The sequence below is a fragment of the Ustilaginoidea virens genome, chromosome 3 (genome assembly GCF_000687475.1).
Source record: "Ustilaginoidea virens chromosome 3, complete sequence".
Classification (NCBI taxonomy): Eukaryota; Fungi; Ascomycota; class Sordariomycetes; order Hypocreales; family Clavicipitaceae; genus Ustilaginoidea; species Ustilaginoidea virens.
The window spans coordinates 3,332,544-3,357,258 of NC_057318.1; the positions used below are offsets into that span (position 1 = coordinate 3,332,544).

Sequence of the window (24,715 nt, forward strand, 5' to 3'; positions counted from 1 at the left end):
CCTGTTTTTCGGATTATATAGGATACTAAACCTCAGCTAATTCCACTTCAACTAGGGATTCTAAATGAATCTAGTAGAAAAGACCTTAGCCCTACTGATCAAAGCCTTTATCAGAGCCTTACTGGCACTATAATGTGGCTTATGATGATGTTTAGGCCCGACCTAGTATTTCCTATCCAATACCTTTCTCGGTTTATGTCGAAAGCAACTAATGTGCATCTAAATGCTGCAAAAGGCAGCTTTAGTTACCTTAAAGGCACTAAGAACCTAGCTATTTGCTTTAGTACTACTAAAAGCAACTAATAGCCTATTATAGCCGCTTATTCTGATAGCGACTTTGCTGGCTGTATAGAAACCTCTAAATCTACTGGAGGCTTCTTAACTACTATTAATAGTGGTCCTATTAGCTGGCGTTCTAAGCGAGCCTCTTTAGTAGTGCTATCTACTTTAGAAGCCGAATCTGATGCATTACTTAAGACTATCCGTGAGCCACTACCGGGCCCTAAATTTACTAGGTTCCGCAAGTTACTAGGCCTTAGGGCCTGCTAACTTATACTAACATATTTTTACTAAGGTTTTTCCTATATTTTTCCTTAGCACTTTTTACTGCATTTTCTTTCCCTATCCTTTATACGATTAGCTTGCTACTACAGTAGCTAATCAGAGGGGGTGTTAAAATCCTATAGTAGCCTACTAGGCTGCTGGCCTTATGCCTTACTGGCCTACTAACCTTCTGGCCCTTATACCGCCTCTTGGACTTATGGTAGTATTACCTTAGGCCTTTGCCTTTTACCTTAAGGATTTTTAGTGGATTATTTACTGTATATCAAGTAAGATAGGCCTTGTTGAAAAAGGTGTGGCATTGCTAAATTAGTGTGGTTGCCTACTAGTGTGGTAGCGGCCTACTAGCGTGGTGTGGCATTGCTAAATTAGCGTGGTGGCCTACTAGCGTGGTGGCTAGTCTACTAGTGTGGTGGTTAGTCACTAGTGTGGTGGCTAGTTACTAGTGCGGTGATTAGTTACTAGTGCGGTGGTTAGGGTGGTTGAAAAGGCCCGATATAGTGGGGCTGCTGACGTATTATATACGTGGCAAAGCGAGCATTACGGGGAGCTTTCTTACTGGCTACCTTGGATGCCTAGGCCCACCCCTTCTTTGTGTATATATAGGATAGCTTTCCCCCTTCTTTCTAGATAGTAGAAGGGTAGCATAATCGAGTCTGTTAATGCACTATATGCCTCTTAACTTTTTATCTTCCCTGCGTTTTCTGGTTATCTTATATTTGCCTTGCCTTTATACTTGCCCTGCTTTATAGCATTTGTATAGTCTTAGGACTTAGTGAAAAATCTAGTATTTATACTAAGATTAGTTCACAGGTCGCAGACAGTCTCGTGCCATCTAGCTAGCTAGTAAGGCTCTGCTTTTATAGTGACCTTAAGAATTGCAATAATATCTATCTTAGCAGGGGAGTAAAGCGGGGCTTTAGTATAGCAGATAGTAAATTAGTTTTTTGCTTTAGCTTAAGTAAGGTATTAATTAAGGGACTTCCAGCCATTCTTTAAGGGGGGGGCTTTTACGCAATAATTATTAGTCTCGATATATATAAGCTAAGGGATATAGTCAGACCTAATAAGGTTAGCATTTCTAAAATATTTAACTATAATATCCGGTATAACCTATATATAGTTAATAGTGCTGCTTCTTTTTCCTAGTGCCCTTTTTATTACCTCGCTATAAGGAGTGACTAGCCTAAGCTACTATTATATTATGAGTTTAAAGAGAGTGTTAATACTAGGTAAAGTCTAGTCTAGGCTATCCTAAAGAGGGTGATATATATTAAAGTCCCCTATAAAGGCACTATAGGGGTAGGGTAAGAGCTTAGCGAGTATAATAAAGGGGATTATCTAGTTTAGCTTATAGCCTAAAGAGTAGATAGAGTAGATATTGGTATATAATAGGGAAATCTTATACTAATTAGTTCCTTTATTACTAGACTATATGCTAGGCTTATGCCGCTTGTAGATATATATTGCTGTTCTCCCGCTGTATGCTGCTAATATATATTTTCTAAGGCTAGGGCTTAATAGGGTCTATCCAGGCATAGTAGGTTTTTAGATCGCTATAACATTAGGCTCGCATTAGTAATAAAATACTAGTCTTATAAGGGTGGTTTTCTTTTATATATTCTAATAAAGGACTATTATTATATAAATAATCGCGAGGGGATTAGTAGCGGCGGTATATTAGAGGTGGCTATAGGTTAGGCATCTAGGGCAGGTATAGTCGCATTATAGTCTTATATAGGGGCGGCTTAAAGGAAGGTAGTAATACTACTATCGGCCCTAATGCAGGGGGTCTTATTAATGCTTCTAATTAGTCGGCCTCGTTTCCAGGAGAAGGGCTTATATAGGGGAGATCCACTAGCTATATAATAGCAGCCTTAATCTGCGATTAGGATAGTATTAGTATCTAATACTATATACAAGATAAAGAGCCTTAATCTATCGCTATAGGAATTTCTAGTTTTTTCCTATTATTTATTCGTTACTTTATAAAAGCGGGACTATACTAGGTATAATCCGTAATAGTTAAGGCAGGATTTGCGTTAGTTCTATATAGTAGCTAGGCAGCTTTAATTGCTATCTAAATAGCATTTAGAGCCGCACTAGCCGTAATAAGCTACTACTATACAGTATATGGCGATATAGCCGAATTTAAAGTAATTATAGTATTAGTAAGGGTATATAGCATTATTATAAGGTTTGGCTTCGAATATCTCTATTTAGTATATAATACCGGCTTTATAAAGCTTATTTATAAAGTCGATAGAGTCTACCCCTATAATTAGGGGCGCCTATATTATAGTCCCCCTAAGGCGGCAAAGGGAGACCCTAGTAAAGCCCTCTCTATTAGCTTTAGTAAGATTCAACTAGATATCTTCTATCGCAGTATTTATAGTATAGTAGGTTAGGAAGCTTTTAACGATAATACTAAATAAGTATCGGTTAGGTTCCGCCTTTTAGCTAAAGGCAGGGTATACTTAGGTCGTATCTATAGTATATTTTACTTTTTCTTCTTTAAAGGTAATAATTATATTGCTATTATAGAGCTTATAGGCCGTAACTACTACTCCCTTAGCGGTAGCCTTATTAATTATATTAATAATTTTAATTAGGGTATAATTCTAGAGGATTTCGCTAATAGTATTTCCTTTAATAAGGACTTCGCAGTAGATATAGGGGGGTATTATAAGGGGAGCTAGGCTATATTAGAGTGGTATAGCGGCTACAAGCCCTTATATAGCAATAGATGCCTATATAGTAGGGGCTGCAATAGGTTTTAGGAGATTCTATATAGCCTTATTAACTGCGGTCTCGATTATCTATATAAGGGTTCCGATAGGGGTATAGATATTGCCTGGGTCGGCCTTTTGCTAGGCAGTCTCTACTATAAAGTTTATAGCCTCTCGCACTCTTCCTAATACCGCTAGGGGAATATAATCCTAAAGCTTTTTTATGAAATCTATAATAATATCAGCTATTAGTCGCTTCTGCCCTTAGGTAGGTTTAGTCTCAGTCTAGTTATACTATATACTATTTGCGATCGTAGTGTTAGGGTTGTGGCGGCTATATGCTATGCCGCCCCTATTCCCTCCGTTAATATCTATTATTTTATTTATGCCTACCGCGCCCACTCCTTGGACGCAATATATTATAAGTGAGGGGGGTAAATGGACGAGAAAAAGCGATTAGAAATATTAGAATTGATTTTAGAGGCGGTTCCGTACCGCTACCTAGGTGCGGGCGAAATCGCGAAAAGTTTTTTTTTTCAGAGGTGCCTATACCCCAGCTAGCGTAATATATTACTCCGTACTATGACATATATCCATTATTAATGTTATGGGTTTTTTTTTTTTTTTTTTTTTTTTTTTTTTTTGCCTGTTTTGTATGATGCGGGGGGCCATGGGACGGCGGTGGGTGGGTGACGGTGACATTGATTTACATACCTAGCTTGTCACTCGCGACTCGCGACTCGCGACATTGGATTTGCCGACTTGGTTGCTAGAGGTAGGCACGGTAGGTACCTAAGGTAGGCAGGGCTAGGTTAGGTTCCTTAGGTAGAGGTAGGTACCTAGGTGGTTTTCGAGATTTTCGAGATTTTCGATTCCAACAACAAACCCCACCCCCACCGCCAGGGGTCATCGGGAAGTAGGTAGATACGGAGTGCGGCCGCGCAACCCAGCCGAAGCTAGCACCGCGGGCCGCGCGCGCCAAGTCATCCATCGAAGATGGTGTCAATGAGATGAGCCTCGAGGTGGGTGAGCTTGTCCGTCCCTGTCGCATGGCATGGCATGGCATGGCAATGGTCAAGCAAGGAAGGAAGGAAGCTTGCTTGCTTGCTATGCTATGCTATGCTATGCTATGCTATGCTATGCTATGCTAGTACCGGTACCTACCTTAGGTACTTGGGCGCTACCAAACATTGTGCCCCTGTTCGCCTGTTCGCAAGGAAGGCACGACCCAAGCAAGAGTTTGGGTGGGGGATTTTGGCGTCTTGGCAGGCAGACAAGAACAGACTTGACTTGCTTGCACTGCACCACAAACCGTGGGCCCTGGGATCGCCATCCCCCCCCCCCCCCCCCCCCCGTCTTTGCCTCCTTGTCGTCGTCTCCTGTCTTCTGGCCCCTGACTCCTCCCTCCCGACCGGTCTCGAGCCTCTCCTCCCTCCGGATTGTTTTCGCGTCTGTCTTCTCTGCATCTCTCCTCGGGTCTGTTTGTTTTTGCGTCTGTTTTCAAAGCAAACAGCACCTCCTGCAAGCTGCCGTGACTGCTGGCGTCCAGGGATGGGGGGGGGGGGGGGGGTGGGGAAGAATGCGGGCACGACAGAGCGAGCACGATATACCACATAGCTAGGAAGCCAGGAAGCTACTGTAGCAAGCTGGCATGAGGCATTCTGCGAGCCAGGGTACCATATCTAGCCTCTATTTATCCAGCATGCATGCCCGGTAAGGATGCAGACCTTCGTGTTTCCGTGTCCGTCTCCAGCTGACCCCAACTAGTCCTGGTCCATTCTTCGGAGCTATTTGCTTAATTGGCCAAATGCTTTCACTCACCACCCCCTCCCCCTTGCGTCTCGTCTCGTCTCGCAAAGGGCAAGCAGCAACAGGGATGCTCCCAACTGGGCAATTCTGGGCAATCGACAAGAAGACCATCTGGTTTCTACTCCGTAATCAGCCGCAGCTGTGCCCACCAGAATCGATGAGGTCACTCACTGCAACTACAACGACGCCATTGATAAGCTTACTGCCCGATATCACGGCCGTTAGATGAGCTTTCCATCCGTCCGTTGTCGGGCCTGGCCAGGGCCTGGCTGGGGAGGAAGGGGAGGAAGGGGAGGAAGGGGGCAGTTCTCAGCTTGCCATGGGCTGCCCGAATTCTGATATCAATCATGGGTGAATTCGCCACCATCCCCCCGCCCATCGGCATTGTTATCTTCAGGCAGAGGGTATAAATGTTTTTTTTTTCTTTTTTTTTCCGTTCCGTTCCGTTCTGCTGCCATGGAAGACGATTGCACGCACTGCATTGCAAAACATCCGTACCATGGCCGAGACACAAGAGCAGCCTGAAGCCAGCCCACGTACGATGCGCAAAGCCGTTCAAGTCGTGGGCAACAACGACTCGCCGCTACACTCCTCGGGCTCCCTTGCCCCGGGGAGCTTCACGTCTGTGCTTGCTGCCGGCCGCGGCTTGTCGTCGCTGGACATGTCCTCCAAGCGAAGGTTCAGGAGCTACCGTTTGCGAGGCGAGTATGAAAAGCCATGGCTTGCCGATCCGGCCATGAACAAGACCAAGTGGAACAACTGGATTGTCCGCGCCTTTGCTCTACTGGGCTTCATTCTGGCCGGCGTGGCGGCCTTCATTATGATCTGGCCCTATAGGGAGGGAAATGTAAGTTGCCTTTATTTTGACGTAACTGAGCCGTCAAATCTCGACTCCTTCCCTCATCAGTCAGTCCTCTGAACAAGACGCGCTCCCTCCCTCCCACCCTTCCCTTTTGGAGGCCTTCCAAAGCACAACATGTCCAGTTGTCCTGACAGGGTCCCCTCTGCCTTTATCTTTTCATATTTACCCCATAGATCTCATCTACCATCATAGCTGATAAAAAAAAAACCCTCCCTTAAAAAAACCCCCGCAGTACTGCCTCATCTACGATGACCACTTCACCACCCTCGACAAGACAGTCTGGACCCAAGAAGTCCAGCTCGACGGCTTCGAGGCCGGCTCCTTTGACTGGACCACCACAGATGACAAGAACTCCTACGTCGACTCTAACGGCCTGCACATTGTGCCAACCCTGACCAACCAGACCACCTCCATCACCAGCAACGACCTCTACGCCAACTACACCCTGGACCTGCTCAAAGACGGCAGCTGCACAGGCCGGTCCAACAGGTCCTGCATCGCCACATCCGACCCCATCAAAGGCACCATGATTCCCCCCATCCGGTCGGCTCGCCTTTCCACCAGGGGGAAACGGAGCATCCGCTACGGAAAGGTTGAGGTTGTGGCCAAGCTACCCAAAGGCGACTGGATCTGGCCAGCAATACGTAAGACATCCATTCATATTCATTCCCATGCCCATGCCCATGCCCATGCATACGCACACGCTCATGCACTCGGACACGCTCATGCACTCGCTCATGCACGATGCACCACCCCCTGGGGGGGCTCCACTAACAACAAACCCTTTGCCTTCATCCACGCAGGGATGATGCCCGAAGACTCCGTCTATGGCGAGTGGCCTCGCAGCGGTGAGATCGACGTGATGGGATCCCGAGGCAACTCGCGTCAGTATCCCGAAGGTGGCCGCGACTACTACTATGGCACGTTACACTGGGGTAAGAGGCCATGTCCCGTCGAGGGAATTCCTCCGAAAAAGAGGAAGAAGGAAGAAGAAGAAGAAGAAGAAGAGGAAAGTTACACGTTCTAAATTTTGTTGCAACAGGCCCTACTGCTGAAAACGATGGCTACTGGAGAACGACCCAGGCCAAACAGATCCGTCGCGGCGACTACTCCAAAGCGTTTCACACCTATGGCATCCAATGGACCCCCAGCTACATCTACTTCTACATTGACAGCCGCATCCACCAGATTCTCTTCGTCGGCTTCCACGCCACCAAGCCGCTCTACGACCTGGGTGGCTTCGCCCGTGTGGCCGAGAACCAAACCCTGCTGGCCAACCCGTGGGCCATGTCCAGCTCCACCACTGGCAACGCACCCTTTGACCAGAGGTTCCATCTGATTCTCGACGTGGCAGTTGGTTCCAACAACGGCTGGTTCCTGTATGTGACCGACCCCACCCTTGTTCCCCTTCCCCCCTGGCCTGCCTCTTTTCGTCGCAACGAACACTTGCCAAGCTTACATGACTTGCAGAGACCACGTTGGAGAAAAGCCGTGGATAGATGGCGCCAAGAATGCCCAGTGGACGTTTTGGGATGCTGCTGCTCGGTGGCTACCGACGTGGGGTGAGGGCGACGAGCGCGGCATGACGGTCCGGTCTGTCAAGATGTGGCAGCTGGGACAGTGTGGTCAAGCGGAGCTGTGAAAGGATCCGGAACGACGGATGCATGTCATGGATGAGAAGACGGATTGGCGAGCGAGCCGGGATGGAGCTGGATGTATGTATGTTTGAACGGAGGGGGGGAGGGGGGGTTTTCATTGAAATGGTGTGCAGTCGATAGCCCCAGCCAAGATGAAATTTTCTCTTATAAAGAGGTAAAGAAGATAAAAAAAAAGAAAGGAAGAAAAGAATAGAGAGAGAGAGAGAGACACCAGCTGGGGCGAGAGCTGACGGACAAGTCAAGTTTGCAGTTGCAGCCCGTCCGTTATGCCCCTACATCCACCATGTGACCAAGTCCGTCCATCATCACCCTCGCGCCGAGGGAACGGCCAAGATGGGCCTGTTGAACTTGCAGCAACTCCAGTCACGCACCCCGCATGGTTGATGTAACATGCTGCAAAAACGGGGCGCACGTTCGCACCACGGCATACATGCATGGATCACGATGTCTCGGGTTTAGGGGGGGTGGATGGTCCGTATCGCGGCTCCATTCATTTTTATTCTCTCAAGTCCTGGCTTGTTCAAGTAATCCAAAATGAAATGAAGAAAAAAAAAACCCCCCATCAAAGAGGACAACAAAAGACACACACACACGCACACACACACACCTGGAAAAAAAAATGAAAAATAAAAAAAAAATAAAAAGACAGAAGAAAGGAGAGGAAAAAAAAAAAAAAAAAAAGGGGGGGGGGGGGGTATAATCGTGTCATCTCATCCATCACTCCTTGCCTTTGGTGCATTGTCGGCCGCCTTGAGAAACAGTCTCTTGGTACCGCCGACTTTGCCCAGCTCGCCAAAACGCTTCCTGTCGTCTGGCTGGGAAACTCTCCTCTCGCCGCTGACTTGGCGAACTCTTTCCTTGACACTTTCCACCCAGGCCTTGTTTTCCTCGCTCATTTCAACCTTTTTCCCTTTTGGCCCCGCCAGCCCCAGGAACGAGCTGTCATCCTCTACCCAGCTGAGGCGGGAGTTGGGCCTAGAGGGCTCCCCATCTTCGGCACATGACACGTCGAATCGGGGATTCGGTGCCCCTGGCTTTCTGGCCCGTAGTCTTGGCACCTCGCTGTTGCCTGCGCCGCTGCTCCGTCTCGTCTTGCGGATGTTCAGTTGCGTAATAGGTGAGTGCTCCATCCTGACCGCCGCCGCCGCAGAAACAGGCCGGCTCGGTGGGCTGGAGCCCGTCGCCGTCATGGCCGACGTGTTGAAACTCCGTGGCGCATCCTGGACTTCCACCGTGGCCGCTCGCTCAGCGCCAACCGAACGGCGTCCGTGGTGCGAGGCGTATGCTTTCAGATACTCGCTCAGATCGGCCCATCCTCCACCCACACGAACCATGACGCGTTCGCCGTGCTCGCCTACGCACCGAATGAACAGCTTGATGGGAGCTTCGCCCGTCGACCGAGATAGGTGGTACACCTTGATTTCCTGCTGGCCTCTGAACTGACGCGGCCGATTTGTTCGCGCAGGTGACAAAGTGAAGGAAGGTGTGGCAGTGCGAGATGACAGGCTCGATGTACTTTGCTTAAATGGCTCCTTGGATGGCTTGTTCCCCAGCCGTGGAAGTTGCAGATCCGGCGGGTTCAGGTTGATGATGGGTGATGGCTCGGCCGACAGCTTGATCTTGGCCGGTATTGACTCGATAATGTCGCTGATCTGCTGGCGCAATTGCCGGTCACTGGTGCTGTCTCTTCGAAAGCTAGGTCCCGCCGCTTCGGACGGCGACATCAAGTCATCAAAGTCCTCCGCAAAAGACCCCTCTGTTACAGTCTTGTGGTCGTATATTAATCCGAAGCCTTCGGCAGCTGGTGTGACACTCGGGCTTTCAGCACAACTGTTGGGCGATTCCTCCGACGACTCCCGAGGTAGTGGAGGGGAGCTTGGAGGGCTATCGTCGGCAAACCTGGCCTCGCGAACGCGATTTCGCGGAACTGGGGGGGACGCAGACATTTCAGGAAGATCACTAGATAGCACGTCAAAACGGCTGGTATCGCCCGGTAGCAAGATGGAGTCGTCGGAAAGGTCACTGCCGCGCCAAGCACTGCTGTGCAATAGGGGCAGATCTTCGTCATCTTCTTCCTCTACTTCGCCTACAGGTGACATGGTTCTGGTGAGACCAGAAACGTCATGATCAGACGGCGGGGACAATTCAACGGCATCGAAAGACTCTGTGGCTAGCTCCGATTCGGAAAACACCTCGTGGGTTGGAGTTCTAGGACCACGAGTCTCGGCGTCTCGTGGCGGCACTGGACTAGTTTTGTCCGGCGGATCGTCATTAGCGCGTGTCGGTGAATCATCACAATCGCTTGGGGAAGTCGATGGACCATCATCCGTGAGACTGGGGTTCCCTCTTTTCTCCTTTAACGGAACTGGCAAAGCGATGGCAATGCCGGGGTCACCTGGAAGTGGCTCGCTGTACTCGGCAGATGGTTCGCTCTGCAGGGGTTCGCCGGCATCTTCCCCAGCAGGTTGCTCCAAAGACTGGGGGGGCTTGGCAGACCTGTACCACGCGGACTCTCGAATTTTCCTTTCACAGGCAGCTACCCACTCGCTATAGTTTTGTTCCACTGCCTCCAAGCGATCCAGCCAGCTGTCGGGAAGTGTGTCGTCCATGCCCTCGAGGGAATCGAGCATGATGTCCAACATGCGGCCGGGAGTGGAGACCTTCTTGACCAGCACCTTTCTCATAATCTCGAAGTCGGTCCGCTTCAAGGTCGGCTTCTTCCCCATAGCACGCTTTCCGTGCTCTCGAGTTGGTAAACTTTGAGCTGGCTTCAATATGGCGGCCCAGCCTGCCTTCAAGCCAACCTCGGCGTCCTCGATGGCATACAGAAGCGGCGGGATGCGCTGTAAAACGCCCAATCGAACAGTCCATGTCCGGAGCAGCCGCGTTAATTTAGTCAGGTTTGGCAGTGTCTGCACCAGTATCGTCGTGACCAGTGCAGATACATCTTCCATCTTGGTGTAGACGGATACTGAGGACGGGCCCCTGCTCGATATTGAGAGGGGAGTACATGGTCTCGAGAGAGGCATGATGTAGTTGTTCAAGACCTGTGACTTGATTTCCTCAACCTCCAAATCGTCCATGTCTCTGAGTATTTCTTCTATCCTTCTCGCATAGAGCGCAACCTCTCGGGCAGGCAGACTACCCATGTATTCAGCGCCACAAGTCTGTGGTACTCTGATTTGGAAGGGCAATCTCCGCGTCGTGTGGTTGGGGCTTTCAAAACCAGCGGAGCCACCATCCACGGGCCATTCCCAGTCGGACAGCTCATCAACCCATTCCCATACCCTTTGTGAAGCAACTGCGGCCCGTATGGCGAAATCTCGCTCGGCGGCAGAGGTGCCAGCCAGGTAATGACCCAAGGCGCCGGTGGTAGTAGTCAGGGCTTCTACAACGGTTGAGGGATGGAGGTGGGCGAACAAATCGTCATTGAATCGATTTCTCGTCGGCTGCTGGGGGATGAGAGAGAGCCTCTTAGGCCTCATTAGTAAGGGGGGCGGGTCAGTCATGGCGATGTATGGCGGTTCCCCCCCGGGGTGGATATGGCGACAATATAACTGCTACTGCTGGCTCCAAGGTATCGCGAATCAAATCAAGGGTATCGGCGACGTGGCCCGTTCATGGTCGTGGAAAGAAGACGGTGTTGATGGCGCGACATGTGTTGTCTTTGATGCTCATGGTTGAGGGACTGGGTGTTGGGCAGCTGTGAGTGAGGAACGGCGATCGGGGAGCTGATCAAAGGTCGTCCTTAGTTGTGGTAGGGTGGTGGGTCTATGACGGCGCAACGATGAATGAGAGGCTGACAATCGGCAGGACAATAGAGAATTCGGAAGAGAGAATGATGATGTCTCAGCCCTCTGGCAGCATGAACGCCCCCAAAGCTGATTGCAGGAAGGCTGAAGGAGAGATTGGTAATGCGTCGGGTCAATCTGGCGGATCTTTGTTGACACCCGGGAGGCGCGTGCGTGCTAGCAATTGGGCTGTCGAGCAGAAAACCAAGCCCGAGCAAACAAAAAAAGTCGTATCGATCGAGTCGAGTTACACAGCGCTCGGCTGGCTGGCTGGCTGGCTAGGGGTTTTGGTTACAACCAAGGCAGCGCCTAGGGGGGCGGAGAATGACGAGAGGCGCTGAAGCGAGGAATGGATGGAGGGAACCGGGTACCTTTTCGAAGTCGAGAGCGTCTAGACGAATAAAGTGTCGTCTTGCGCACGTGGATATCGCAACAGCTGACAAGCGGAGCAGGAGAGGAAGAGCGGAAAGGGATAAAAAAAAAAAAAAAAAAAAAAAAAAAAAGAAGCCCAGGGCCCAAGGGGAGGGGGGAGATTGGCAAGCTGAGCCCGGAACGCCAGAGCGAAAAGAAAGTGCGGTAATCCAACGAGTGACTGACTGCAAACCGATCAAGGACCGCAAGAGGCGAAAAAAAAAAAAAAGAAGAAGAAGAATAAAAAATATCGATAAAGAAATAAAATTGAAGAAAATGAAAGTAAAGCCAATATCGAGAACAGAGGGGAATGAAGGAAGGGATTCCGGTCAACCAAGATGGACAGCGGCGAGAGAGAAAAGGAGCAAAGGAAAGCGCGAAGGGAACCGAGGGGAACTGGAAGGAACACCGGAAGAATGTTTGCGGGGGGAAGGCGCGACTCGGGGCTCCGATGATGAATGACAGCTAGCACAGGCTTCGCTCCTCTTCGCTTCTCTTCCCCTTTCCTCAAGGGCGACCGACTATGGCATCAATGATCGATCAATCAATCTGTCCAGGTATCCAGCAAGCGACACACCGAAGCGACGACCACCGATAAATCGATAAATCTCTGCCCCCTGCCCCCTGGCCGCTGACCGAACAACCGCTGCCGGCGTGGCGTCGTCTGCGCGTTCTCGGGCAAGGCTAATCGATAAGCCCTTGTTACCTCGATGAGTCGTACATGTACCTACGCCTCGATACTAGGTCGTGAGGCGTGAGGCGTGATAATATAACCGCTGGCTTCACAGCCTCACCGTCTACAGTCTTGCATACATAGACAGGTACCTATGATCGCGGCAATTCGATAATCGGTGCAAATGCAAGTGCTGTAACCGACAAGGTCGTCTGCATGTACTTCGAATCGGGTGAATAAAGAAAACAGAACGAAACAAGGAAACCACTGACAGAATTCAGCGTTTCGACAGAACAAGGATCCATCCCATCATCATCATCATCATCCCTGTCCCTGTACCTGTATTCGAGGCAAGCCTACCTCGTCCTCCGCACACGGCCTGCTCATGCACGAAATAGTTACAGCTTGCCAGTTACAGCATAGCATCAAATGCATTGGCTGTGCTTTGCAAATCGCACTGTAAGCGTTGGCTCGCCTTGGACATTGTCACTCCACTTGCCAGGTAGGGATTTTTCTCCGGGTTCCCCATTGATGCATGCATGCAACTCGCGATTCACGACTCGGTACTCAGACGGGTTGGTTGCACCTCTCGTCCCCATCTCTTTCCATGTTGCTTGCTTGGCTTCTATTGCTGTCTCGCACAAGCTGGCGAGAATTTTCACATCAACTAAGCTTCATGCGTCTGTGCCAAATCGTGTTCCCCGCCGATTCAACCACCTACCCCCCTTTCAAATTCACCCTCGTGCGTATTCAGTCCTCTCATATATTTCAACTCCAATTAGTTATATGGCCGTCATCAGTCATCGGTGCACCCTAGAACATAAAACCAACTTTTCACATTTCCCAGCCCCAAAAGTTTCACCAAACGCCGGCCTTATCGGATGCCATGCAAAGCAATGGATACAAGTCGTCGCCCACCGTTTTCCTGTGTCAATCTCGCATCCACTATCGAAAATGCAATTGGAGGACGAGAGAAAAGGGGCCGCGCGGGGGAGAAAGAAAACCAAACCAGAAAAGGACTTGCTGTTCTCTCGCCAATCTATAGGGGCCTTTTTTTTTCTTTTTTCTCCCGTGATTTTGCAGGCGCCTGCTCTTCCGCGTGTCCCAAAAATCACGCGGAAATCTCCAGCTGCGCACTTGCTTCGCCCTTCATTTGGACATCCCCATCATTGTCAAAGTCGACCGAGTCGAGGTCACCACCCGCCGTGATCTGATTGCCTACTTGGTCCGTACTGCTGAACAGGTCGACAATGACACTGTCGCCGACGTTTCCAGAGCCGTTGCCGTCCCCGGGAAACTGGAGCCACTGATCAATGTCAAGTTCTGTCCCGGATACGGCGTTCCAGTCGAATTCATCGTTTCCTTGAATGGGATCCAGTGCAAAGGTATCCAGGTTACCAAGTTGCTGCTCTTCGGATTGGCCGCTAGCACTGGGGGTGAGCTCGGCAGAGTCAAGGTCGGTCTGCGGGGGTGAGGTCGCGGATAGTTCCAGCGCGGCAGCATTGATTTTGTTTGGGGGCAGCGTGGCCATCTTTGCCAACGCCGGCTTCGTCTTTTGCTGGAATAATGTCTCCGAGGCAGTCATGTAGGGCACATTCTCCGGCGGCGGCGTCTGAACGCTGAACTCGGGCGGCAGGTCGTGTTTCAGGCCAGACAGGGCCTCTTGGCCAACATTGGTCTTGTTGAGATCGATGGCGGCCTTTTTCAGAGCAGCGTCCAAAAAGCCAGTGGCGTAATCGGCGGCAGCGTACATATCCCGGAGCTTCACCATCACGCGCATGCACTGGCGGAAGCCCCTGGTTGCGCGGTCGCGGGCTTGAGGTGTACAGCTCTTCATTTCCAGCAAGTGGATGATCATGGCGGGCAGGATGACCGTCACCCCCGTGGTGGGCAAGTACTTCTCGAGCCCAAGGTTGTGCAGCTCTGAAGTCATGCACGTAATCTGCGCCGCGGCATCGCGAACCCGCAGCCTCGACATCTCCTGGGCCTGGAGGGACGCAGCGGGGGCTTGGTTGGGTGACGATGGTAAGAACTGAGGTCGATGAAGCGCCGAAATCGTGGTGTGATACACCATGTGTAGAATAGTGCGCTGCACCGCAACCGTCGACCTGCCGTCTCTGATGTCCACCGGGCTGAGCGGCCGGTACAGGCAGACATCGGGAAGCGACGCAGCCCAGGCGCTGAGCTCCAAGTCTACAGAATGGACGCTGCCGATATGTTTGTTGGGGAACAGCATCATGGTGCTATTGGTCGTGTTCTCGGGCGTCATCTTGTCACGGATGAGCACCGAGTACTGCGTCTTCAGCATACGGCTAATACACAAGCACAGCTTTGCTTTGGAAATGCACATGAGGGCGAGCTCATGCTGCATGTTGACATCTCGAATCAGTGTGCATTCTGGGGAAACGACGCTGATTCCCTCCTCAAGGCGCCGAATCTCAAAATCGTTCTCCACCAGCATTGGCACATCAAAGTCCTCATCCTTGATTCGGGTTGGTCGACGCATGCCGAGAGCAATAAGACGGTCGCGCATAAAGCAAGACCACCATATGCGTTTCCGCAGGCGCTGCTTCGAAACCGGGATGATTGTTGCACCAGGATTGCGGTGCAAGCCAATGGTGTGGGCAAGTGAAATGGCCACACCCATCCAGTGCCAAGTGTCTTTCTGATCATCCGGCGTCTCGTACCAATACGTCATCTGCATCAGGGACTGGACGAGAACAAGGCGGTCTTGTTCGTAGTCGAAGTCGTAGAGAAGCTATGATTGGCGTTAGTTCGAAAGACGCACGTCAACATCATCATGAAGATCCAAATCTGCCCATGCCAATCATGCACGAAATACCTCCGAGATCCGCCGTGTCGGGAAGAGGCTGGCTGGGACTGGTCGCTTACCCTTGTTTTCTGGAAAAATGCCTTCCTGGCAGCTTTCCGGGTGGCGTATCCAGCTTCCCGCAGGTGCTTCATGTCGACAAATGCTGTAGCTGAGAACATGATGGATTGGTAAAGCAATAGACTCGTCTGTCCATTTGCGCCATCTCGCCGGTCGACAATGCTCAGGAAATGGTGCAGATCAATAAGCGGCATGTACGGATAAACGTATTCAATGTAACACTGGAGCAGCGCATTCTGCAGAGCAATGTTGGGTAGCGTCAAGGCACCCTTAATGGCGAGATATTGGACGTCTTCTGGTGCAATTTTGGGGGGCAGAGGTCGAACAAAGGCCGGCAGCTGGGAAGCAGCAGCATCTGGAAGCTCCAACGAGTTGAGAGAGTGAGCCGTGCGGCCATTTGCAAACGAGGAAACCTGCGGGGCAAATCATCAGCCTTTTCTTCTTCTTCTTCTTCTTCTTTTCAAACGGTGGGGGTTTATAAAGGGCCAAAAAAAAAAATAGAGAGAAAAAGAAATCCACATCTTGGGAAATACACACGTCAGTGAAGTGGGAATAGTCGTTGCGGTATCCAGTGCATCGTTGATCTGTGGGAAAAGTTTATTGTTGTCAGCTTGGTAATGCCGTTATACAGAATCCAGCGTGAGACTCCGCATTGCTGCTGTCATGGTCTCATTGTGATGGCCCCTTTTTTGCTCATGCTCATGACACAACATGTGACCATTCACATGTGAAGAGGCAAAATCGCTTTCCATATATGCAAGCATGGCCCGTGATCATGGTTATGTGGGGCGACGTCAAGGAGCTGAAATTAACTCCGAAGGAGGAATGTGGGTCTTGGCATCGCGGAGTGGTTGAAGTGGGGGTGGGTTGATAAGGGGGGAGTGGATTAAAGGGGGGAGGAGTGGGTTGGGTAGTGGGTGGGGGAGCGCCACTTTTTTCCTTTTGAAGCCAAGTGGAGGCAGGGTCGAGGGTGGACACCAGATGGAAACGAACTGTGGATTCGTACCGAAACGGAAAACCTCTCCGTTGCTTGGAGGGTGGATAGGAAAAACATGCGCAGCGTGAGCACTTACAGAGCATGTGAGGGACATGACCGTCATTGCGGCGGCTCTTGGGCATCAATGGTGTACCACTGACCGCGTCCGAGCTGTGCGTGGAGAAAGCAGAGACGCTGCTTGAGCGTGTCGCTGCATCTGTGCCACTTGTCGATAATGGGGGGGTTGCCAACGAAGCGGATATCAACGTCGACGGCGCTGCGGAGGATGGCTTTGCTGTTGCTTGTGCTTGCGCTTGCGCTTGGCTTGTAGACGTGGCAGCGGATGCGATTTTGCGTCGAAGTTGCGTCTCGGTTGACGAGCTGGTGGAAGCCAGCGAGGTTGGTGGTGTGCCGATTTTCTTTCTGGAAAGTCTGGGTTAGCGTCAGTGCGGAGAAGTGTCTTGAAAGATGCAGTCAGCGCAGCGCAGACTGCAGGCAGGCCATCCAGAGGTCGGCAGGGCGGAACAAAAATGACTCACTTTCGCCGACGGCTTTCTTGCACGATGCACTGGACAAGAAAACGTCAGCCGGCACTCCAGAGCCACGGGATTTTCTTTCCCATGTCGTGAAATCGCAGATACGTTACGCAACACTGAACAGAGCAACGCGCAGGCGCACTGGCAAGAAATTAGTTGGTTAGTATCAAACTAGAACTCACTTCGACGTTGTCCCAGCGGCAGTTGCCGCAGGGTGCACCTTCGACAACATCGCAGCGAACTTTGCGCGCTCGACACGACACACAAGCTCGTGCCGCTCTTCGCTTGGTGGCTTTATGGGGGCCGCTTGGGGCCTGGCCCCCTGCTGCCGCTCGTTTTTCACTGCAAGTGCTCTTTTCCCCGGAATCCGTATGCTGCGAAGAGGCGGGGGAAGCGTGGTCTGGCACGGCTTCTGTCGTCATCGTCGTCGGGAATTGCAAGTCAATGAGAAGGCTTGACATAATTGTTCGTCGGCCCCTTTCTGCCGCCTCAGTCTCCGTATGCCTCCGTATGTCTCCGTCGCCAATAGTGCTAGTGCTTTCTCCGTGAAGTCGGGAATGCAAGTCTTGGGGCTTGAATAAAGCGTTCTCGTGATTCCCGAGCACAGTCTCCAACGGGCAAGGTCGCATAGAACGCAAAATTGCCGTTGAGGCGACTCCTATCTGACAAGAACCCAAACAGCGGGTTTCGGTGGCTGTTTGCGGTGGATGATTCGATGTCCGTCCTTGCACACGGACGTGGGAAATTGCTCTTCGGGTCGTCGGTTCAATTGCCGCAGGGCGCTGAACAAATCGGTTGTCGTGCCCGGTGCAGAGCCAGTTGTTGATGCTGTGGTCGGTAATTCCTCATTGAAAACCAAGACGATTGATTGTTAGGGTCAAATGGGAACTCGGTCCACTGTGCCGTGTCGTCCATGCACAAGAAGCAGAAACGGGAAACTGGGCTGGCGGTGCGAATCGTGCGATTATTAAGTGACGCAATTTCGGTGCCGGAACGATTCTCTCTTTGCGGCTGCTACTAGTGACCGTTCTTACCAAAGTTCCGTTTGACCGCGACCTTTGCACTTTCCCATTTGCTAGCCGTGACAGAGCTGATTGGACGGACGAAAGGGTTGGTTGGTTGGTTTGTTAATCTCGGCAGGAACTATGGGCAAGGTAGCTTCCTACACGCGTAGCGAAGCAGTCAAGCAGAAGGAGGGCCCAGACAGGGGGAGGAATTCGACAAGACACAAAGGATGAGAGTCATAAGACGACTGATGACCGATTTGAAGGGGGAGAAGAAGAATTTTAGAAGAAGGAGAAGAAGAAAACGAAAACGAAAAAGAAAAGGAAGAAGTAAAAGTAACAGAAGAAGAAGAACGAAGGCCAAAGATGGCCAAATCCGGGGCCGGGTTTCATGACTTTCCGTGGGCTTGGACTCGTTGATCATCGCTGATGACTGGACCCACAAAACCTAAAGCCTGGGGCGTTATTGCTCTTCGCCCAGTGCCGGTCCCCCGCCCTTGACAAGGACCGTTCAAGGTGGGGCTGCTCCGGAGCGCGGGTATTTGCCAAGTACTCCGTTAGGCTTGGGGTCCATTATTATTGGATGTGAAGGTGGGTAAGGTCTGGTGGGCGAACGGTAGGGTGGGAAGGATTGATGATGGGAGGGATCAGATGGCAAAAGATGGGGGGACAAGCTGCCAGCCCTTGCTGGGTGGATTTAGGAACGTTCGCCATGGAGTCATAGACCCAGCGCGCCTGGGAAGCGCCCTGGGAAGCGCACTGGGCTTCAAATGTCTGGTCGAATTGATGATTAGGCCTCGTGGCCCCCTTTTAGCAGACATCAATTTGATGGCTTGTTTTCGCCACGCCATTGATTTTGCGGGGGGGGGGGGGGGGGGGGGGGGGGGGGGGCGAGGAGAACTGCCGTCGTCTTCAGCCCCTCTGTTCTTATGAATGTCATGCCATATCTTTGCAATCGCAGTCGCGATTCGGGAATGTGAATGTCCGAAAGTTCCTTGACCGTCCTTCCAATGTCTTGATGTATCCGCTGTCCACAATGCACAACCTCCGGTGGAAGTGGCACCGTCAAGTCAATCCCATGACGTGAATCAGGCCCCTCCAGAGTCCACAGTGAACAGTGCATACATGTACTGTGCATCCTGGTGTCTGGTGTTCTCCGTTCTGTTGCAGGCTGGGATGATTATTGCAGGATGAGCGGAGCGCAAATGCGCGCAGTCACGGGACAACTTCCGCCTTTTCTTGGCCGGCGGGCTGCCAACTTAGTGACTGGCCTATCCCAGCGCTAGCAACCTTGGGCATCTGATTTATTCATGCATGCGGCCAGGCACTATCAAGGTATGCGGTGACAGAACTGCCGTGCCCGTGTTGGGAAGCAAAAGGAAAAACAGGAAAAAAGAGAAAAAAGAAAAGGCTCTGCGAAGCCATGAATTGTGGGGACTTTCCAAGCCGTGGGAGACCAGGAAGCCAGCCAATTATATATCTAAGAGTGCAGACGACCAGCTTTACAATCTGAATTCCGCCGCCGTGGTCCTGTGATTCCAGCTTGACGCGCGACATGGCCATGGGAGCACGACGCCGAGACAGGGAGGACAGGGAGCCCCCCCAGGGGTTGCATCAACTGCGGCCATGCTTGCCCCAGAAAAGGGAAGGGGGGGAAGGAAAAAAGAGAAAAAAGAGAAAAAAAAAAGAAAGAAAAAAGAAAAGAAAAGAAAGAAGACAGATGCCAAAGCGATGAGGGCGTGCAGGCTCGTCATCACTCGTGCACGTATTTTTGTGTTGCATCGTGCCCTGTTTTTCGTCGTCATCGTCGTTGCTGCTGCTGCGTCAGTGGGGACTTGTGTCCAAGCCGTCCCCATGAGGCGGACAGCTCAACTGAAGTGTTTTAGCCTCCGGGCTCATTCTTCACTTGTTTCCGCCTCCCGTTGCAACTACGAGAGTGGGCGGGCTAGGCTAACCTTACCATGTACGGAGTACGGAGTCCGGACCGCCCTGATGGGAAGTGGCCCCCCCCCCCCCCTGGCAACACTCGCCTTGTCGCGGATACCATAAAGACCTGGTGGGTCTGGATTCTGTACGACATGCCGGGGGACAAGGGGGTTTGGGCAAGACTGGGAACTTTGTACGAGAATGAACATGGCGGAACTGTACATATCAGGTCACTCCAGATTCAATGTCCCGGGAGGGCAAAGGGCAAAGCCTGGCCGTAGGAAGTCTCAGACGGTCGCGGGAATCCCGACATTCGAGAATATCCAGCTGGACTTGGAACCCCTGAGGCTGCGTGATTCCAATGCAACTGCGGGTCTCGGTGGCGCTGCACCCGAAAATTTCTCCCGGGGGGCTTCTATAGCGAGCAGGGCAAGTAAATCCTCAAGCTTAAATTGAAGAAATAGAACCCAGGCTCGTTGGCACGCGACATCGTTTACTCGCCAGAGAAAGCCTCAAAGGCGGTCAAATCGGTAGCTATCGGCTACCGACTACCGGTCACCGATGACCGGTTACCCATCTAGGCAAGCATCTACCTAACATTACCCTCAGTTCCGTCGAAAAAAAAAAAAAAAAAAAAAAAAAAAGAGAGAAAAAAAAGGGGCACCCAAGTCCTTACCCGTCGACGGTTGGAAATCAACTCTCGAAACGTCGCGCTTTTGCTACCGTGACGGCTGACAGCCTGACTCGTGCGGTTCCCCCACCATATGCCGGCTTCCGATGCACTCTCCACCCCGGAACCGCTGTGCGGCTGTGCGGCTGTGCGGCTGTGCGGCGGTGCGGGAAAGCAATGGAATGATTCGAGTCCATCAGCCTTGTCGCAGGGGGTGCTGAATGTTTTGCCTCTCGGTACCCGAGGCCCCCCCTCCCCCTCCCCCCGTCGATAGCCGACGCTCGGAAGGACATGTCGGTCTCCGAACCTATCACCGAGCCAACTCCTCCACCCCCTCCCAAGGGAAGAGGGAAGATGGAGGGAGGGAAGGAAGCGTGGAGTGAAGGTGCAACACAGCAAATAACCTGCCTGCCTGTAACCTGCAAAGTCATCTTGTCCAGCCATATTCCTGCTTCCTCAAAACTACCTCCTCCTGGCTTTACCGAAACAACCCCCCCCCCCATATTTCACTGCCTCGTCTTGTTCCGTCTTTTCCATCTCGAGATGGTTCCTCTTACTACGCCTACGCCGCATGACCCAGCACAGTTATTCAAGCCACGGGATAAAGTTGCTCATGCCGTCACCCTCACATTCAACACCTTGAACCAACCTTGATCTCGGAGCTTGACAACACTGCATAGCGGAGCCAAGCTTTGTTGCTTGACTCTTCCATCATCATGTCCCCATTGACTTCCTCGCGTCACATATCGAGAAGATGGGTGCATTCGCATCCGGAGCTTCGCCTTTAACAACACCGACCAGTTGCTGTACCGTATCACCAACGCTCTTTTCCATGCCTCTCGATTCGCAATGCAATGTCCAAGTTTTACACAACAAACCTTTGCACCTCGCGTTGCGTTGCAATTTCATGGCCAGATTACGTGGGTCTTGGTTATTGATTCGGCAACATTGAATCATCCGACAATGACACGGAATAGCAAAAAAAGCACACAAATGCCAACACTGCCCACGTTGGAGCGCTGGATTTCAATTTCATAAAACGCCTTATGGATATCCACATCCAATTCCTTGTTCAACTTCCCACATCCCTATTTTCTTTGCACAAGATGAGGTCGTGCCAGACCCTCCTCCTTAATCACTCTGGCAGCTCATCAATTTCTTCAATTCTCCAGCTTTATTACCGAGTCTTGACGACTTGGTCCCATCAAACATTCTCTCACCTTGCAGGTGGCGTCCTACAGTCGGCCGCGAGCATCGGTAAAACACATTGGGTTGTAAGTTTGCTGCTTGATGAAGGCGTTGAGGGCAACATCGCCCCATTCTTCCCACTCGTGCCAATACTTGTCGGGCAGTTCTGACACTCCATCTCGTCTAGCCGCCTTCATCACTTCTCTGGCAACGTTGATGCTGGCGTCACGGACACGCTCAATGCGCGGGTAAATCAACCCTCTTTGAATCTCCTCGGCGTTCAGCGAACCCGCCAACGCCTCTGCCGAGGTATACACCATATTGTCTGTGACACGGGAGGCTTTGGATAGAATGGCACCCAGACCCAGGCCTGGAAATACGTATACGTTGTTTCCCTGGTTCGGGTAATACGTCATCTCACCAACTTCGCCCCCAACCTTGACGGAGAAGGACTGGAACGGAGATCCAGAGGCAAAGATGACAGAGCCCTCGGTCCATTGCACCGCCTGCTCGAATGTGCACTCGGCTTTGGTCAAGGGATTGCTGAGAGGGAACAGGATCGGTCGGCGGCCCGCACCGCCCGCGTCAACAGAAGCCTTGAGGGCTCGGACTATGGACTCGGTGAAAATACCAAACGTGGCAGCGAGGCCAACCAGGGCGCTCGGCTTGACGTACTCAATGACCTCTTCCAAAGTGCGAAACTGCTGGCCGTTGTTGTCGGTACGAGCAAAGTACTTCTTGTGCTCCGCCAACTTGTCACCGCGGTCTTTGGTAACGAGACCCTTGGTGTCAACGAGCCAAAACTTATCACGGGCGTCCGCTTCTGAGAAGCCTCGTCGGGTGTAGTACTCAACGAGCTGCTTAGCCACGCCAACACCGGCGGAGCCCGCACCCATGAAGACCAGACGCTGTTCTTCGATAGGAACACCCGACAGGTTCACGGCCCCAATGTACCTAGTGGCATGTCAGTACGAGATGCCCATGGTCTGCATGGTGACGGCTGTCTCGTTTTGGCGCAGAGGATTTCTTTCGAGAGAACGTACCCGCCAAGGACAACGGCACCAGTGCCTTGAATATCGTCATTGAAGGCACGATGGCTACTTCTGTAGCGATCTAGATATCTAAATGCCTTTTCGCTCTCAAAGTCTTCAAACTGCACAACCATGTTGGGATAAACTTCTTTCACAGCTTCCATGAATTCGTCCATGAACTCTAGTTGCACCTCTACGGACGGCCGCTTCTGTCTGAGACCTAGATACAGAGGGTCCTTGAGATTGGCCTCGCTATTGGTGCCGCAATCCAAGACGATGGGCAAAGTCTTTGCGGGATGTATGCCTGCGGCGGCGGTGTACAAGGCGAGTTTTCCAATCTGTTCCGGGAGGGGGGCAGGGGGTCAGCAAGGCCAATCGGATGATGGACAGTATTGAGTCATGTCTTGGTCTGGGATCTGCGTTGTGCTTACGGAGATGCCCACGCCGTTCATACCCAGATCACCCAGTCCCAGGATACGAGATCCATCGGTGACGACACAAATCTCTGGATCCGAGCAGGGCCAGTTTCTCAGCATGGTGCGAATCGACGTTTTTTGCTTAATGGAGATGTACAATGCTTCTGGGCGGGTGTAGATGCTGGAGTATTGCAAACAGACGTCACCAATGGTAGGTGTATAAACCAGAGGCATGAGCTCGCGTACATTGTCCATCAGGAGTCGATAAAACAAGTCAACGTTGTGGTCCTTGAGATTTGACAGATAAAGATACTTGTCAAGGTTGGTTTGACGGGTTTGGATCATCTTCATCGCTCTGGCGCACTGAGTTTGAAGGCTCTCCATGGCATGGGGCAGGAGACCGGTGAGGTTTTTGCTAACACGCTCCTCTGGAGTAAAAGAAAGACCTGCAAAAAAAAAAAAAAAAAAAAAAAAAACGAGAACGCAAAAGGGCGAGCTTGTTAGTAAAAATAATCCAAGCCCTAAGCCCAGCGGAAGCTGACTCCGCATACAGCAGGATGCAGCCGGCATTTGATTTGCTGAACAAGACAACACCAAGCATCTACCGGAATAGAGAAGCGTTTGACGCTTGCGGATTCAAAGCTCGAACTAGGGCAAAAGTGGTGTTGGGAGTTTTTACCTACCCTTGTTCCAGAGAGGCTCGCGGATGATTTGGTAGCCAGCAGCACATGTCTGGGAGATGTACTGGGTTTTGCGGGATTGCTGGACCGCGCTACAGGTGTCCTTGACGTAGCCGCGATGCTGGTCAAGGGCCGCCATTTTCATTGCTTCTTCGATGGCCGAGACGTTGACGGTTGACATGGGGTTCAAGTAGGTAAGCCTGCGGCCAGATGTGAACATGGACTTATCAGATACAGATGTATGGGTGGAACGACCTGAGCTAACGGACGACGATGGTGAAGATGACCGAGGCGTTGACGCGTCTGAGCTTTCAGAACTTTTCGGAGACGCCATTGGCAAAGATGTGGAGGGAGAGGAGAGAAAAGAGGAGCAGGAAGAAACTGAGGAAGGGGGGGCCAAAGAAGTAGCAGCAGCAGCAGCAGCAGCAGCGACAGTTGATGTGGCAGCTGACGAAGAAAAAGACACGGAAGAAGCAGGGTAACGCTGACGGAGAGCGGCGGAGGCAACAAACGCTCTTGTCTTCGAAACGGTTGGGTCCTGGGGGGCGACAGCAGAGCGTCGGGAAAGGGAAAGGCGACTAAATAACAATCCGGGGAAACAAGGTCCGCCACCGAAACGAACCCAAGAACACCCGAGCCAGGTGGAAAGACGTTGCGGATACATGCGAGGCAGAGAAAACCGAGGGATAACGGAGACGAAAGGCGCAAAAACACACGACGACGATAAGTGGAGTGAAGGAGGGACGAGAACCGGGGATCCACCGGGGGCCTGTCAGGAAGACTTTGGGGGAGGGGAGGGGCGGGCAAGTAAATGCTGCCTTGCTTGTGTGGCCAGGTTCTCAGATCGATCTATAAAGGCTTGAAATGGACGCAGGCCAGAACTGACGAAGGAATTGCAAAGCGA

At 51.5% G+C, this 24,715-nt stretch overlaps 4 protein-coding genes across 4 annotated transcripts; 1 reads left to right on the forward strand and 3 right to left on the reverse strand.

Moving 5' to 3' along the window:
• Positions 1-5,598: 5,598 nt before the first annotated feature.
• UV8b_03805 (uncharacterized protein) lies at positions 5,599-7,603 on the forward strand (the record flags this gene model as incomplete). The annotated part of the gene is made up of 5 exons (XM_043141303.1): positions 5,599-5,946; positions 6,194-6,605; positions 6,765-6,896; positions 7,004-7,340; positions 7,432-7,603. 5 exons carry the CDS (start codon positions 5,599-5,601, stop codon positions 7,601-7,603), a joined length of 1,401 nt encoding a protein of 466 aa, XP_042997237.1.
• A 726-nt stretch (positions 7,604-8,329) lies between these two features.
• UV8b_03806 (uncharacterized protein) lies at positions 8,330-11,128 on the reverse strand (the record flags this gene model as incomplete). Its single annotated transcript, XM_043141304.1, has 1 exon — positions 8,330-11,128. The coding sequence occupies one exon, from the start codon at positions 11,126-11,128 to the stop codon at positions 8,330-8,332; it is 2,799 nt and encodes a 932-aa protein (XP_042997238.1).
• A 2,477-nt stretch (positions 11,129-13,605) lies between these two features.
• On the reverse strand, positions 13,606-17,318 carry UV8b_03807 (uncharacterized protein; the record flags this gene model as incomplete). Its single annotated transcript, XM_043141305.1, has 6 exons — positions 13,606-15,252; positions 15,387-15,797; positions 15,922-15,968; positions 16,458-16,783; positions 16,900-16,928; positions 17,079-17,318. 6 exons carry the CDS (start codon positions 17,316-17,318, stop codon positions 13,606-13,608), a joined length of 2,700 nt encoding a protein of 899 aa, XP_042997239.1.
• A 4,413-nt stretch (positions 17,319-21,731) lies between these two features.
• On the reverse strand, positions 21,732-24,145 carry UV8b_03808 (uncharacterized protein; the record flags this gene model as incomplete). The annotated part of the gene is made up of 4 exons (XM_043141306.1): positions 21,732-22,638; positions 22,728-23,053; positions 23,147-23,577; positions 23,815-24,145. 4 exons carry the CDS (start codon positions 24,143-24,145, stop codon positions 21,732-21,734), a joined length of 1,995 nt encoding a protein of 664 aa, XP_042997240.1.
• Positions 24,146-24,715: the final 570 nt, after the last annotated feature.